The sequence below is a fragment of the Mesoplodon bidens genome (genome assembly GCF_964165515.1).
Source record: "Mesoplodon bidens genome assembly, chromosome: 11".
Taxonomy (NCBI): domain Eukaryota; kingdom Metazoa; phylum Chordata; class Mammalia; order Artiodactyla; family Ziphiidae; genus Mesoplodon; species Mesoplodon bidens.
This window is the reverse complement of record NC_138167.1, coordinates 47,504,918-47,521,548: the sequence shown is the minus strand read 5'-3', so window position 1 is coordinate 47,521,548 and position 16,631 is coordinate 47,504,918. Positions and strand designations below refer to the sequence as shown.

Below are 16,631 nucleotides of genomic sequence, written 5' to 3'. Positions count from 1 at the left end.
TAATTATAACTAATACTTCTGTCTAACAGTGGATAATATTGCATTTAACATCATCAAATAACTATAAAACATTGTTGAAAGAAATTAAAGATGATCTAAATAAATGGAAAAATGTTTAAGTATCAGAAGACTTACTATTGTTAAATGGCAACATTCCCCAAATTGATATACAGATACAATACAATCCCTATCAAAACCCTCAGCTGGCTTCTTTGCAGAAATTAACAAACTGATCCTAAAATTTATATGAAAATTCAAGGGACCAAGAATAACCAAAAAAACTTGAAGAAAAACAAAGTTAGTGGACTCATATTCCCTGATTTCAAAGCTTTCTACAAAGCTACAATAATCAAGACTGTGTGGGACTTCCCTGGTAGCACAGTGGTTAAGAATCTGCCTGCCAATGCAGGGGACACAGGTTCAAGCCCTAGTCCGGGAAGATCCCACATGCCTCGGAGCAACTAAGCCCGTGTGCCACAACTACTGAGCCTGTGCTTTAAAGCCCACGAGCCTCAACTACTGAAGCCCGAGTGCCTCAACTACTGAAGCCCGAGTGCCTAGAGCCCGTGCTCTGCAACGAGAGAAGCCACCTCAATGAGAAGCCCGTGCACCACAATGAAGAGTAGTCCCACTTGCCACAGCTAGAGAAAGCCCGCATGCAGCAACGAAGACCCAACGCAGCCAAAAATAAGTAAATTAATAATGAAAGACTGTGTGGTGCTGGCATAAGTATAGATATATGGAATAGAATTAAGAGTCCAGAAATAAACTTGCACATTTATAGTCAATTAATTTTTGACAAGGTTTCAAGATAATTCAATGAGGAAAAAATAGTCTTTTCAACATATATTGCTGGGCCAACTAGATATCTATATGTAAGGGAATAAAGTTAGATCCCTTCCTCACACATACACAAACATGTATACATGCATTAACTCAAATTGATCATAGACCTAGTGTAATAGATCAAACAATAAAGCTCTTAGAAGAAAATATAGAAGTAAATCTTAATGACCCTGGGTCAAAGCCTTCTTTGATATGACACCCCAAGCATAGGCAATTGAAAACTTCTGTGTTTCAAAGGACTCTATCAGGAAATAGTATGGGGACTTCCCCAGTGGGCCAGTGATGAAGACTCTGTGATCCCACTGCGGGGGGCGCAGGTTCGATCCCTGGTTGGGGAACTAAGATCCCACATGCTGCGTGGCCAAAAAAAAAAAAAAAAAAAAATTATGTATTTAATATTATCCATTTTATTCATTCTCACATAATGGGATAAAATATTTGCAAATTATAAGATATTCATATCTAGAACATGGAAAGAATTCTTACAACTCAATAATAAAAGACAAATAATCCAATTAAAAAATGGGTAAAGAATCTGAATATACATTTCTCCAAAGAAGATATACAAATGGCCAATGAGTACATGAAAAGGTGCTCAACATCATTAACCATCAGGGAAGTGTAAATCAAAATCCCAGTGAGATACCACTTCACACCCACTAGGATGGCTACAATCAAAAAGAAAGATAATAAGTCTTAGTGAGGATGTAGAAAAATTGGAACTCTCCTACACTACTGGTAGGAATGTAAATGGTGCAACCACTTTGGCAAATAGTTGGGCAGTTCCACAAAATATTAAACATAGAGTTACCTATAAACCAGAAATTCCACTTCTAGGATTATATCAAAGAGAAATGAAAACATATGGCCACACAGAAACTCATACACAAATGTTCATAGCAGCTGTAGGGGAGCTGCTATGAAGCTGCTTTTACTCTTCTAAGTTCTTGGCTGGAGTTCTGTAACAAAAGACAGATTAGTAAGAGAAAAACAGATAGAAGTTTATTAACACATATATCTCATATATACATGGGAGAAACTCAGGAATAGTAATTTAAAGGTTTGTTTAAAACTTGGGCTTATATAGCATCTTAGCAAAGGAACAAAATTTTAGAAAAGTGACAGACAAAGGATCTTGGGTCTGTAGGGGTGGCAAATTGTGGGAAGGTAAATATGTGGGGAACTAATGGAAGATAAGGGCTCGTCAGTAAAGTTTGCTGTAGAGAACCTCTGGTGCTGTCTCTGGGCTGATAAAGGTCTGGAGTTATCAGTGATTAACTTCTGTGCAAATTTATGACCTGCCTGCTTTTAGGCAAATGGGGGAAAGCAGAGAGCTTTTTTTGTATCTGCTTCTTCTCAGTTGCCTTCAGTTCAAAATAATCTTTATGACAAAGTGGCATGTTTTGGGGTGGCAAATTCTGCTATCTTTCACAGAATTATCATAATAGCCAAAAATTGGAAATACCCCAAACACCCATCAACTGATGAAAGGATAAAGAAAATGTTGTATCTCTATACAATGGAATATTATTTGACAATAAAAAGAAATGAAGTACACACTACAACATAGATGAGCCTTGAAAACATCATGCTAAGTAAAAGAAGCCACATATTATATGATTCTGTTTACAGGAAATGTCCAGAATAAGCAAATCCATAGGTACAGGAAATAGATTAGTGTTTGCCATAGGCTAGGGGGAGGTTTGAATGGGGAGTGACTGCTAAGAGGTACAGAGTTTAGGGGTTTATTTGTAGAATATGAAATTGTTCTGGAATTAGATGGTGGTAATGTTTGCACAACCTGGTGAATATACTAGAAACAAATTGTACACTAAAATTGTACACTAATTAGTGAATTTTATGGTATGTGAAGTATATATTGATTAACAAGACAGAGAAATTGCTATATTTTAAAATTTCTTGCCCTACTGGTGTTTCCTAACCCTATAACAGTCTGGAGTACTTTAAAATAAATATTTCAAAAATATGTCTACTTGGGATTTCCCTGGTGGTCCGGTGGGTAAGACTGCATGCTCCTAATGCAGGGGGCTCAGGTTCAATCCCTGGTCAGGGAACTAGATCCCACATGCATGCTGCAACTTAGAGCCTGCGTACCACAACTAAAGATCCCGAGTGCAGCAACGAAGATCCCACGTGCCGCAATTAAGGCCTGGCACAGCCTAAATAAATAAATAAATAAATATTTTTTAAAAATGTCTACTTGACTTTTTTTTTTTTTTTTTTAAAGGAATAAAGGGCTTCCCTGGTGGCGCAGTGGTTGAGAGTCTGCCTGCCGATGCAGGGCACACGGGTTCGTGCCCCGGTCCGGGAAGATCCCACATGCCGCGAAGCGGCTAGGCCCGTGAGCCATGGCTGTTGAGCCTGCGCGTCCGGAGCCTGTGCTCTGCAACGGGAGAGGCCACAAGAGTGAGAGGCCCGCATACCGCAAAAAAAAAAAAAAAAAGGAATAAAGAAGCCAGTTACACCTACATATTGTGTACTCTATTTATTCACTTATTTACTTATTTCTTTATTTATTATTTTCCCCCAGGACTTTATTCTGTGTGCATGGTGGGGAAAGGGAGGTGAGGGAAGGGAGAATGGAGCAAGGAAGACACCCACCCGTTCTGCACTGGTGGGGTGGTAGCAAAGATTGTTGCCTTGGAGAGGAACATGGCAGGGGAGAGGAACATGGCAGGGGAGAGGACCTGTGGGTTGTTCTGTGCAGCCCCAGATGCCCAGAGTGGTGGAGAGAGGAGGAGGGTTCATGTCCATAAGGAACCGTTGGCTGTTGGGGAAACTTTCCTGCCAGGTCAGGCACAGCACTGAGGGGCGTGTTTGGAGCTTGGGTCTTCTTTATGAGTTTACTAATGTTTACAGAACTGCGCAGCAGGAAAATGGAAGACTGGGGGCAGGTGAAAATCGAAAGCTGGCCGGAAGGGCATGGGGAGCCCCTGATGGGAAGGTGTGCCTGTGGGCTTTCAGGACTCCATTATATGAAATGTCCAGAATAGGAAGCTGTAAAGAGACAGGAAGTGGATTAGTGGTTCTTTAGGGGTGGGGGTTGCCTAGGTTACAGAGTTTCTTTGCGTGGGGGGTGGGATGATGAAAATGCTCTAATATTGATTGTGGTGATGGTCGCACAACACTGAATATACTGAAAATCATTGAATTGTACACTTTAAATTGTATGACGTGAATTATATTTAAATAAAATTGTTATATTAGGGAAAAAAACCTACAAGGGATAAAGTTTAGGGGCAGGCATTAACCTTGGGGTAGGGAGAATGGATGCTAGTCTATCACTGTGTACTCTGATTTTAATGTCTCAGGATACTTGAAATAGCTACCCAAAATGTCATCTGCTTTGCCTAAGACAGTGCTTAAAATTCTTCTCCTGGTGGTTTTTTTAAAAGTCAAATCTTTAGTTCCTAAAAATTCCCTGTTTAAATGCCAGTACTTTAGTAAAAGATGATATTTTAATTAATCAGTTACTATTTTTATAGATACTAGTAGGCTGTTGATAGAAATTAAAGCTTTGGGTAAGAGAAACAGAATGGGGTATTAGAGTATGGGTAAGGGTTGAGAGTGCCCAGTACCAGAAAGTGAGGTGCTGAATAAGGATGTGAGACTCTTCAGAAGAGAACTTCATTTACATCAGAGTATTCCTAAAGTTGGTGCTACTAGTTATGACTACATTGCTTAAACCCTATACTCTTTTGATAAAATTAAGATTTTTTGCTCTTTACCAAAAAAACTGAAAGAATGAGAATTGCTCAGGCTCAAGGTTGCAGGTGAGACATTTGCTTAACACCTTTTCTTAAAATACATTTTGAAAATGTTTATTTATTTCATTTATTTATTTGCTTTTTTGGCTGCATTGGGTCTTAGTTGTGGCGTGTGGGCTTCTCTCTAGTTGTGGCATGTGGGCTTCTCTCTAGTTGTGGTGTGTGGGCTCCAGAGCACATGGGCTCTGTAGTTGTGGCGTGCGGGCTTAGCTGCCCTGTGGCAGTTCCCTGACCAGGGTTTGAACCAGCGTCCCCTGCGTTGGAAGGCAGATTCTTAACCACTGGACCACCGGGGACATCCCATGATTAGCACCTCTAATGTGTTCTTTTAAGTAAATTACTTCCTAATTCATTGCCACAAAGTGATTTATAAGATAATGATCTGGAGAGGTTCTTAACTGGGAGTGACATCTAGAGCATGCTAGCTATCAGCTATAAATAGACTTGTAAAACTAAGAGAGTACATCATTGAGAATACCCTGAATTTTTTTTTGACACCCAGCCTGTATAGCCAGTATAAACAGTTTTTTAAGTTCAAATCAGAAAAATTCCTTTCTTTTTAAACATTTCATCTTTCCTTTGTTCTGTATACTCATTCTAGAAAATTCAGACAACTTAGAAAGTTATGATGAAAGTAAAATTTACGTGAAATCTTGTCATTAGTAAAAATACTGTAATATTTGATAAAGATCCTTTAGGTATCTCTCTATGTATGTACATATATGTACATAATTTTATGTAAATGGATTTATACACACTATATATTGTGGAAAAAGAAGACTTGGAATTGTATTTGGTTATGAATCTGTTAGAGGCATTTCTTTTCTTTATTTATAATTTGCAAGCTTGCCAAGAGAAAACTAGATCCAAGATCTGTGATTTTTCTAACTAGGGAATCTATACAGCATATATGGTTACTGGTTAATTAATATAAAGCTAGTAAGATCATCTTAATAGCTTATTTGATTAACACTGGTACAATTTATAAACTAACAAAAATCTGTTGTAGACATATTTGTGACTCTCTTTAATTCTCTAAATCATATTGTAAAATTTTGCTGTTAGCCCAAGTCTTGGAGTGAAGGGGCTACATTCCAGAGTGGTAAAGATAGACTCTGTAGCATAACAGTTTGACATACACACACACACAAAATCCTTGTCTCTTTACATGATCTGTCAAGAAAATTGTTACAACAGAGAAAGTCTGAACACAGACAACAGAACATAGTCAAATTTAATCTTACCTAAGTCCTTCACCTTAGCCTGAATAGCCAGATAAAAAGGATCTGTATTTAGCTTTCTGAGTAGTAAATATTCTTATCCTTCAACTTTCTTACAGAGAAAGGCAATTTATAGCATAGTGTCTAAATAAACATAGTGCCTACATAATTGATATTTACCCAAGCCTTAGAAGGATGAGGAAGTCTGCTCTAGAAGAGCAGACCCCCTGAAAGCACTTTGTCTCATGATGCCACTATTCCCTGTGTTGTATAAAATGGTCCACAGGAACTTTTATTCATTCTGTATTAAAAAAAATCTGGTATGGTGCCATCTATGATATATGCTCTTTGTCAAGTGCATGCTTAGATGACGTGTGCAAACGCACACATGGAATCTTTTGTGATTTTGATTGGAATTGCATTGAATCTATAGATTGATTTGAGAACTCACATTTTATTAGGTGACTCTTCCAACTCACAGACTAAGTATATAATTCCATGTATTTAAGTGTGTTTTAGTGTTTTTCAGTAAAGTTTTATTAAAATATGTCTTGCATATTTTAGGTAATTTTATCCCTAGGCACTTTATATGTTTTTTGATACTGTTATGAACAATATCCTTTGTAAAGTTAAAATTTCTAATCATTTTTGGTATATAAAAATGTAGTTGATTTTTGTTTTTTGTTTGTTTGTTTTTACAGTATCTTTTATTGGTAATGATGGGCTTGAGGTAATCAACAGTTCAACTACAGTCTATAAAGTGTTTTTGTAAAAATGCATTCATTTTCTGATAATAAATAAATCCAGACTCTGTACAGTTTAGAAAAACTATGATGGTGGCAAATAGCAAAATAGAAAGATAATAAGTCTTGGGTTCAAAATGAAATGATTAAATCAAAGAAGAGTGTTAAACATATTTTTGGAGTCCCCTCATTGGGGAGTCATGTAACGGACACCATTCCCTCTCAAGGCTCTCGAGTGGACACTAGAATAATGTCGACTTTAAAGCCTTCTCCTCCAATATCCTCTCTGTTTCAATTTTTGATGATGAAACAAATCCTTTCGGCATGAGATGAAAAAATAAAAGTGCAGATTTGTTCAGGTGGAATTAGTTCAGTTAGATATTTTGGTGTCCTAACAATTCAAACTGAAATTAAGGGCTTCCTACAGCATTCCTATAAGCTTCTGTAAACACAGCCAAAGGCCACTCAGAAAGATGAAACATTTTTCCTATTTCTGTAAATATTAAAGGGATTGAAAAATCAACACCTAGGAAAAAACAAGGCATAAATTCATCAGCACCAAGTAGAAAAGATCTTCAAATGGAGCAGGTCTGTTATGTGTCCTGATATCCTTGTGTTGATGAATAGGTTCACAATCTCCCCTCTAGGAAAAGTCCACTGCCTAAGGTTAACACCTTTAGGCAAAAGGTAAAGCCCAGCAAATGACTCCATTATACATTTTGATTCATCCATAGTTTTTTAAAAAAAGGAATTTCAAGGTTTTGGCACTCCTTTAAGCACATTTTCTTTGGAGGACGTATGGTTTCAGGTTAGAGTGTCTTCCTTCCCTACTTCATTATTTGTTAAAGTGGGAAGTATCAACTTTATTACTAGTAGTTTCAGCTATCAAAAGTTGCACGTAGTCACAATACAAGAGTTTACGTTTAAATGAGACCCTAGTAGTAGTTAAAGCTGTTCAAAGGTGGCCATTACAAAATCCTGGTAGTCTTTCTTGCCTATCAGATATGATTAAATTGTTGGTGGCTAGAACTCAAGTCACATACAGTCAACCACATTATTGGATCCACGACCTACATCTGGAATTTGCCTAGTTAGGCACACACAGCTACACCTGCTCCAGCTCTGCAGTGAGACACAGATCCAACAAGCTCCCACCTATTCAGCACTGGATCAAATGCATCTACTGTATTTAAGTATGCATTGCCATTATGACCACCAACTGCAAATATTTTGCCCATCACTGTTGCGATCCCCACTCCAACCCCGGGAGTGGTAAGGGCTGCTACATAATCCCACTTGTTGCTTCGAGGATCATACCGCTCAACTGAACTCAGAGGAGAATTATCATCAAAGCCACCAACAACATGTAAGCAACCATGGAGCTCACTAACTCCATTGCCTGCCCTTCGCTGACCCATTTCTTTAACTTCTATCCATTTATCGAGATGTGGATCACACCACTCCACACTAGATAGAGAAGCTACTCCATCTTTGCCACCTACTGCATAAACATGGTTCACAAGAGCCACAGAGTCAACTCCTCCACGGGGAGTATTCACTGGTGCCACTGTACTCCACTGATCAGATTCTATGTCACATCTCTCAACATCGTTGATGCAAGTGTTGTCATCTAACCTTCCAATTGCATAAATTGGGCCTCCCAAGGAGGCCAAGGCCATTCCTCGCCTCTTTGTGTTCACTGATGCCTTCATCATCCATTTAATAGTGAGACAATCAAACATCTCCATACTACCTAAATGTTCATTTCCATCATGTCCACCCACTGCATACACTTTACCTTCCACTGAGATTACACCCACATGTCGCCTTCGACTGTTCATTTCTGGTCCAAAGAACCAGCTGTTTTTGTTGATAGAATAGCATTCGATACAGCGAAAGGGGTCACCTGATCCACCTTGACCACCTACACAAAATAGCACACCAGCAGTATGTTTTCTTGGGGTAGTCTGAAAGGAGTATTCAGAGTCAGGTACTGCCCTGCTACTCAAGTGAAGGTGGTAATTTCTTTTTTTTTTTGCGGACGCGGGCCTCTCGCTGTTGTGGCCTCTCCCGTTGCGGAGCACAGGCTCTGGACGCACAGGCTCAGCGACCATGGCTCACGGGCCCAGCCGCTCCGCGGCATGTGGGATCTTCCTGGATCGGGGCACGAACCCGTGTCCCCTGCATCGGCAGGCGGACTCTCAACCACTGCGCCACCAGGGAAGCCCGGTGGTAATTTCTTGCTTCATCCAATAAATCTCTACATTTTAGGTTTTGTTTGACAATCTGTTCTTTTGCCACAGCACCCATAAGAAAATCAACTGGCAACAGCGGCAAATGAACAAAGTGTTCACACTCCACCACTTCAGGAAAATGCTCACAGGCATACTGATCCGCCATGTCCATTAAGTCTATATGATTGTGACTTTCTGCAAAGGCTCTTACTGCCAGACAACTGGAGGGATGAAAATGTAACTTCACGTATTCACAACAAGCTCTAGCCATCAGTTCAACCTTCAATGTGATATCACAGAGTTCTCCATTTTCATAAAACTGAAGAAGAGAACCATGAAAATCTTTCCAAGCTTCATTTGCTTCAGAGATAAAGGAGTCTTCTCCATCACCATCACCAAGTGAAGATCTGTTCTTTATTTGCTGGTGCTGTTGCCTTTTCCCCTTTGTGAAGCGATTCCTAGCTTGTTTTGCATTCATAGATTCTGAAACCATTTGTAACACTCTTCTTTTAATACAGCTCTCTTCTCAAACATCCCATTTATTATTTTGTAAAGGATGGGGAAAAGGCAGAACGTAGATGCAGTTCACTAAACTTCAGACATTTTTCAAAACCTACTTAACTGCCATTGTCCAGTTAGCTCAGTCCTCGGCTCGTCCCGCCGCTCGGTTCCTCCCGGCCTCGCCAAGGCTGCAGCCGCGCTACCAGGTTCCCGCAGCCCTGAGCGGCACCGTACCAGCCCCACGCGAGCACTCGACGGACGCGCACTCTTTTGAGCCTTTGTATATTTTTGTATCCGGCAATCTATAGTATTTTTTAAAGTATTGCCACCTGTTGTTCTCTTTTCTCTTCTGGAACTGCCATTATGTGCGTATTAGGTGTCCTGGATCTATCCTCTAAGTCTTGTATTTTCCATCATGATTTCTGTTTGTATTTAAGCTCTTTGCTTTGAGATAGTCCTTCTGCTTAATTTTCCAGCCACAATTCAGATCTGGACAGTAAACATTCTCTCCTTTAATTCATCTGCAAATTGTTTTCCTGGAAGATCATAGCTTTTCATTCCATAAATTCTTTATTTTTACCTGTTCTCATATATCCTTAAATGTCAGCTGAATATTCTTTAGGATTTACCTTCTTATTTACCCTTTTTATTGCTAAATTTCTTCTTTCATATCTCTGCTTCCATTTAGGATTAGTTTCCTTTTATTCGAAGAATTTCCTTTAGTATTCCTTTAATTCAGGTCAGCCAGTGGCAAGTTCTCTCAGTTTTTGTTTGAAAATGTACTTAATTTGTCTTCTTCTTTTTTTGTCTTTATTTTTGAAGAACATTTTTTATTGAGTATAGAATTCTAGCTTGGCAGTTATTATCTTGCAACACTTTGAATGTGTCATTCCATTATCTTTGGCTTTCATCACTTTGTTGAGAAGCCAACTGTTAGCCTTACTGTTGTTCCTTTGCGCAGCTTGCAGGATCTTAGTTTCCCAACCAGGGATTGAACCCAGGCACCCTGCAGTGGAAGCAAGGAGTCCTAACCGCCGGGTTACCAGGGAATCCCCGTTCTTTTTCTTTTTTATCTCTGTGAGCTTCAGTCTAGATGATTTTTCTGACCTGTCTTCTAGTTCACTAATTATCTTTTTATTTGTGTGCAGTGTGCTGTTAAGCCCTGTTGAGTTCTTAAATGTGATTTTTTTTCAGTTCTAGAATTTCCATTTCATATTTCATACAGTTTCCTCTATGGAGTTTCCCCATCTTGTCATTTAATTTCTCAAACCTATTCATTATGGTTATTTTAAAATTCAAGTCTGATAATTCCAGTATCTGGCTCTTCTGTGGATCTGTTTCTCTTCTCTGATATCTCTTCAGTTTTTGTCATTTGATCTTGTCTGGAATACTAGTAATTTTTTGTTTAATACTGAAAATGGTTTATGAAAAATTAAAGAGATCATTTGAAGCCCTGAATGGTGTAGTCTTCTTCTTGCAAGGGTTTGTTTTTGCTTCTGACAGTCAGTTAGGGTAAGCTTAGACTCTCTTAATCAAGCCAGGGATTTTGTAATGAGAAGTTGAGCTTTAGTATTTATAGGAGCTGGTCTCTCCTTAGGTGTAGGTCTTTGAGGGTTTCAACTAAAAGTAAGGGGTAGTTGCCAGGTTTCCTCTATCTTGTTAGGTCCTGAACCTCCAGTTTCCCCCCCCCAACAAGTTCTGTGGGAGGAAGGAAGACCAGTTTAGTTTTTCAGCCATTTAGCTACTGCTTTTTGCTCAGCTTCTCAAACTTTCATTACTACTTTTGAATCAGTAATGCTTTAAGGGGAAAAGAGGCACTGAATGTCAGGCTTATCTCTTAGAACTTCTTTTCTGTCTGAGATTTTAGCCCCTCAAGTCCTTGCTGCCTTGGTACCTCTCTGATATCTACAAATAGATTTTTTTATTTTAAATTTTGTTCATATTTTCCAGTTGTTTTTTTGCTGTAGGCTTGGTCTGCAAGAAACTCCACCATTACTGAGAGCAGAACTCCCTATGGAATAACTTTAAAAATAAGACAATTAAGCAAAGCAGTGATACTCAGAGCCTACCTTAAGTTATTTACCTTTATGTAAATATTGTGTCAGTGTCAGCAAAGATGATTTTCTGTTTACCTTTGAGATGCCTTGACTTTCAAGGACATCAAGTGAATTTTTCTTTAAAAATCTCTCCTTTTGTTGGTCTTATTTCTGCTATATCTGTTTTCTTTATTCTCTCACCCACTACTTCCTTCATAATTCTGAGAGTCTTCTAATTTGACTTAGATAAGATGTGTCTAAATTGTCCCATTAAATTATCTCTGCAGGTGATAAAATGATGGCTCACTCTCTCCCTTTAGCTCTAGAGAATAAGGCAATCATCAATGAGACTGAGTGAAAACATTCCTTAGCCTGATTTCCCAATACTAAATCTCAAGTAATCTTTTTAGTTTTTATATAGTTGTAATAATAGCTTGATAATGTATCTTTGTAACAAATTTTCATGTGACTAACAAGCCTACAACAATTTCCTATTCTCTAGAAGTGTCTAAAAATAATAAAATGTATTACATGATCTTGCCCCATCTAGCCAAGGCTAACAGACCCAAAGGAGAAATTCTAACCCAAACTGGGCCAGTCAGATCATCACTGCCAGAAATTTGATGTTTGTGACAATTAAATATAGGGATAGAGTTTTTAGATCTGAGTAATATGATACACAGCCTCTAAGATGGGGCCTCCACTGTACCCCTTCTTCTAGTATTCATGTCCTATGTTCTCCCCTTGACAGTAGGCTGGGCCTAGTGAGTCACTTCTAACAGACTACAGCAAAAGTAATAAGATGTTGTTTCTGAGGTTAGGTTGGAAAAAGACTGTGGGTTCTGTTTTGAGGACTCTCTTTTTCTCTCTTGCTCACTTGCTCTGAGGGAAGCCAATTGCCAGGTTGTGCTGCCCTTTGAAGAGGCCCATGTGTCAAGGAACTGCATGCAGGAGGTCTCCAGCTAACAGGCAGCAAGGAACTGAGGCCCTCGATTGAACAGCTGTCCAGATACTAAATTCTGCCAACAACCATGGGAGTGAGCTTGGAATAGAATCCTCTCTCAGTTGAGTCTTCAGATTAGACTGCAGCCCTGGCCAACAGCATGACTGAAACCTCATGAGAGATCTTTTCTAGTAGAACCCATCTTGGCTGCACCCATATTCCTGACCCTCACTTCATCTCTTCAACTGCTTGCTGCTCTAATCTTTCCATTACAGCATTACAACTGATTAGCTTCCTTGGTTCTCACCTTGTTTTCTTGTGTTTCCTTCATCAAGGGTTTCCCCATGAGTTCCAGTATGTAACTCATTTGGTTTGCTTTCTTGTATATTGTCATTGGGCTGGGTCATTCCTTCTGTGATATGCTGCAGCAAGGATTTCTATGAATGCCACCCAGAATCCTGGGTTTGTCCTTCCTCTCTAGGTCAGACCTTGGATATCTTGGCCTTCAACATCCTGGACACTTAAAGTAACATTTAGCTGTTGTTTCCCTAAATAATGCCTAACATGGGAGCCAATCTGCCTAGCAGGCCTTGCCTGGGTTCCTGATGTATTCTCTCTGAACTATCTGGGTACCTCGCCTGATCTCTTCAAGCTCCTTTTTCCAGGGTTAACTTCCCTTTGCCGTACTACCTTGGACCCTTCTGATTCATTATGCCTATTACTCGATAGGAACTAGTTGTCTACAGTATTATCATTATCCTTCCAACCCTCTTCTCTACCCCACCCCATTTATCGAATGGAAGCCATGCCCTATGTCTCAGTCATTTTTTATCCAGACCCTACCCAGGTAGATTGTAGCTCAGGTTCAAATCACACTCACTTCCCACCATGGGTGCACTATTTATGATTACAGTTGAATACATTCAGCTGGTTTATGTATGCAACTATATTTTAACGACATTTTATGGTGTAGAACTTTGGGGTTTTTTTTGTTCATTCCTCTGCATATAATTTTTGTGTGTATACTTTCACATGTTCATATGTATATTTTTTTTGTGAAGAGTTTTGAAGAACCTTCAAGTACTACCTAAACTTGCTTCAGAATAGAGGAGTGATGGTCCAGTAAGTTTTCTTATTTTTCACCTTAGGTTGTCAGTTGCATTAGATTGCTAAAGCATATGACCTTTCATTCAATTGCCAAATTCAGTAGCTATAGTCTACTTATGTAGGGCAAAAGATTATAATCTTAAGCACGTTGCTGATAATATCTATCAAAAACACTGAAAAAAAATTATCAGGTGTTTCCTAAGGAGTATTCAGTGTTTCATTCCTCTAGTGGTTTTAATTGTTTTGGAGGATCTAATGAAAACTGCAGGGACTTCCCTGGTGGTGCAGTAGTTAAGAATCCACCTGCCATTGCAGGGGACACGGGTTCGAGCCCTGGTCTGGGAAGATCCCACATGCCGCGGAGCAACTAAGCCTATGCACCACAACTACTGAGCCTGTGCTCTAGAGCCCACAAGCCACAACTACTGAGCCCACATGCCACAACTACTGAAGCCCGTGAGCCTAGAGCCTGTGCTCCACAACTAGAGAAGCCACCGCAATGAGAAGCCCGTGCACCGCAATGAAGAGTAGGCCCTGCTTGCTGCAACTAAAGAAAGCCTGCGTGCAGCAACGAAGACCCAACACAGCCAAAAAGAAATAAAAACAAACAAACAAATAAACAAAAACTGTATATTTTCTCTCCAGATGTGTGGGTAAGCCCTGTATCAGATATCTATTGCTGTGTAACAAACTACCCCAAAATGTATTGACTTAAAACAACAATTATTATTTTTTATGGTTACGTGGGTTATGGACAGTTCTGTTCCATGTGGTGTCATCTGGCTAATTCATGTAATTGCATTCAGCTGGGATTTCAGCTGGTGCTGGAATGCCTAGGACAGTCACATTCCCATGTTTGGGGTCTTTGTGCTCGCTGTTGGATGGGGTGTCCTGTTTTTTTTCCACATGGTGACCTCTCTGAATGAAAACAAGCTGCCAGACTTCTTAAGGGCTTGACCTAGATCTGGTGTAGCTTCTCTTCTGTCACATCCTATTAGTCAAAGCAGTCATAAGGCCAAGTGAGTTTTAAGGAGGAATAGACTCCACCTCTTGATGGGAGACATAGCATGTACCTACAGGGATGAGAGAAACAGTTAGTGGCTAACTTTGGCCATAGTCTACCATGAGTGTATTCACACAGAATTTTGCATACAACATCAGGGAGTTCACCAACCCATGAGAATCCTTTATGAAGTACCTATGTTTTGTTTGTTTCTAAAATATTTGTTTATTTATTTGGCTGCAATGCATCTTAGTTGTGACACACAGGATCTTCATTGCTGCGTGCAGAATCTTTAGTTGCAGCATGCGAACTCTTAGTTGAGGCATGTGGGATCTAGTTCCTTGACTAGGGATTGAACCCAGGCCCCCTGCATTGGGAGCACGGAGTCTTAGCCACAGGACCATCAGGCAAGTCCCTAAAGTATCTATGTTTTCCAGAGTCCTAGGTTAAGAATCTCAGCTTTAAAATATAAACCAAGTATAGTGTATCCCAGAAATGCAAGGTTGGTTTCATATTCAAAAGGCAATGAACCCAGTTCACCATATTAGTAGGATAAAGGTAAAAACCCATGTGATCATTTCAGAGAAAAATTTTGACAAAATCCAATATCCACTTATAAAAATAAAAATTCTCAGCAAATTAGGAATAGAAAGAAACTTTAACCTGATAAAGAGTATATATGAAAAACTGACAGCTAACTTCATGCCTAATGGTGAAATAGTAAACATTCTCTAAGACTGGAAACAAGATGAGGATATCTGCTCTCACTACCTGTAGTCATCGAGAATGACCTCCTGCTTTAGATACTCTAAGTTCTATGTCTGAATTAAACTAGGTCATCAAAGGCCTACTTACCTGGACTGCACGATATAGGCTTCCGGTGGAATTACATTTTTTTTTCTGGAATGTACTCTAGTGTGATGTACAGTCTATATTGAAAATTACATAATATGACTCATATGAGGTTTTTTTTCTTCTTAGATTCTACTTTATTTGGCAAAACTCGGAAACTAATAACCAATTCACTTCCCCCTACCTCCTCTTTGAAGAAGGCAGTTCTCCAGAGACAAAAATTCTGTGGCTTGGGGATTATCCACCACCTCCAGGCTTTAGACTCAGGCAGCTGATGGCCTGGTGGTCAGGCCTCCAGACCCAAAGCTCTCAGAGGCAAGAGAAGAAAGGAAACTCATTTCAAAGACAGTGAAGCCTTCCCATTCCTCCTTCCCCCTGCCCACAACTTCCCACACTCCCAACCTAAATAAAAAGATAGTAGAGGACAATGTATGAGTGTGAGAGATACTCACATACAGACCTTCCTTTTAGCTAAAAAGCTGCAAAATCCCTCCCTGGAAGGAGGACAATTAGAAACACCAATCAAGGTTTGGTGGCACAAGGTGATAGTCGGAAACATGTGAGACTGGTAAAAATCCAGGGAGAAAATATTTCACCTTCAGCCCATTCTCAGGACTCTAGTGAACTTATATTAAAAATAATATAAGACTCCAAAACATTGCTGATGGGAGTGAAAATTCACATCATCAGATAGAATCTGGTAGCACATTAGAAGAATGAATAATCACCATGACCAAGTTTTTTGTATTGGAAATGCAGTGATGACTCAGCATTAGAAAAGCTTTTAGAATAATTCATTATAATGTGCTGAAGGAGAAAAATCATGTCAGCCTCCAAATATTACTGGAAACACATTTAATAAAATTCAATATCCATTCTGATAAAAATTCTTAACATTATATAAATAAGATAGAAATTCTTACATTGAGATATATCCTCTCCATACATTTGATTAAAAAAATTACAAAACATATGTTGTTTCAAGGCTAAGAGTTACATTCCAATTAAAGGTAGAGAAAAGGAAAGGATGAGCACCATACTTTTTAATATGAAGAAATTGTTGCATACAATATAATTATAAAATTTATATAATGGTCTCAAAATATTCTTTTTGCTGTCAATTTTTTACATTTTGATTTTCTCAAGATTATTATAACCTCATAGATTAAATAGCAAGATAAATGTGGTTTTTAAAAAATATTTATATATCTATTTGTTTGCACTGCGTCAAGGGGGCTCCTTAGTGGCGGCTCATGGGCTCCTTAGTTGTGGCATGCGAACTCTTAGTTGAGCCGTGCATGTGGGACCTAGTTCCCTGACCAGGGATTGAACCTGAGCCCCCTGCATTGGGAGCTCAG

The 16,631-nt window shown here is 39.2% G+C and overlaps 1 protein-coding gene across 1 annotated transcript; it reads right to left on the bottom strand.

Annotated features, from left to right (window-relative positions):
- Positions 1-7,513: 7,513 nt before the first annotated feature.
- LOC308624660 (kelch-like protein 8) lies at positions 7,514-9,331 on the bottom strand. The gene is given in 3 exon segments (XM_081248137.1): positions 7,514-7,697; positions 7,700-8,622; positions 8,807-9,331. Coding segments are annotated over 3 exon segments (1,506 nt in total). The 5' UTR covers positions 9,325-9,331; the 3' UTR covers positions 7,514-7,632.
- Positions 9,332-16,631: the final 7,300 nt, after the last annotated feature.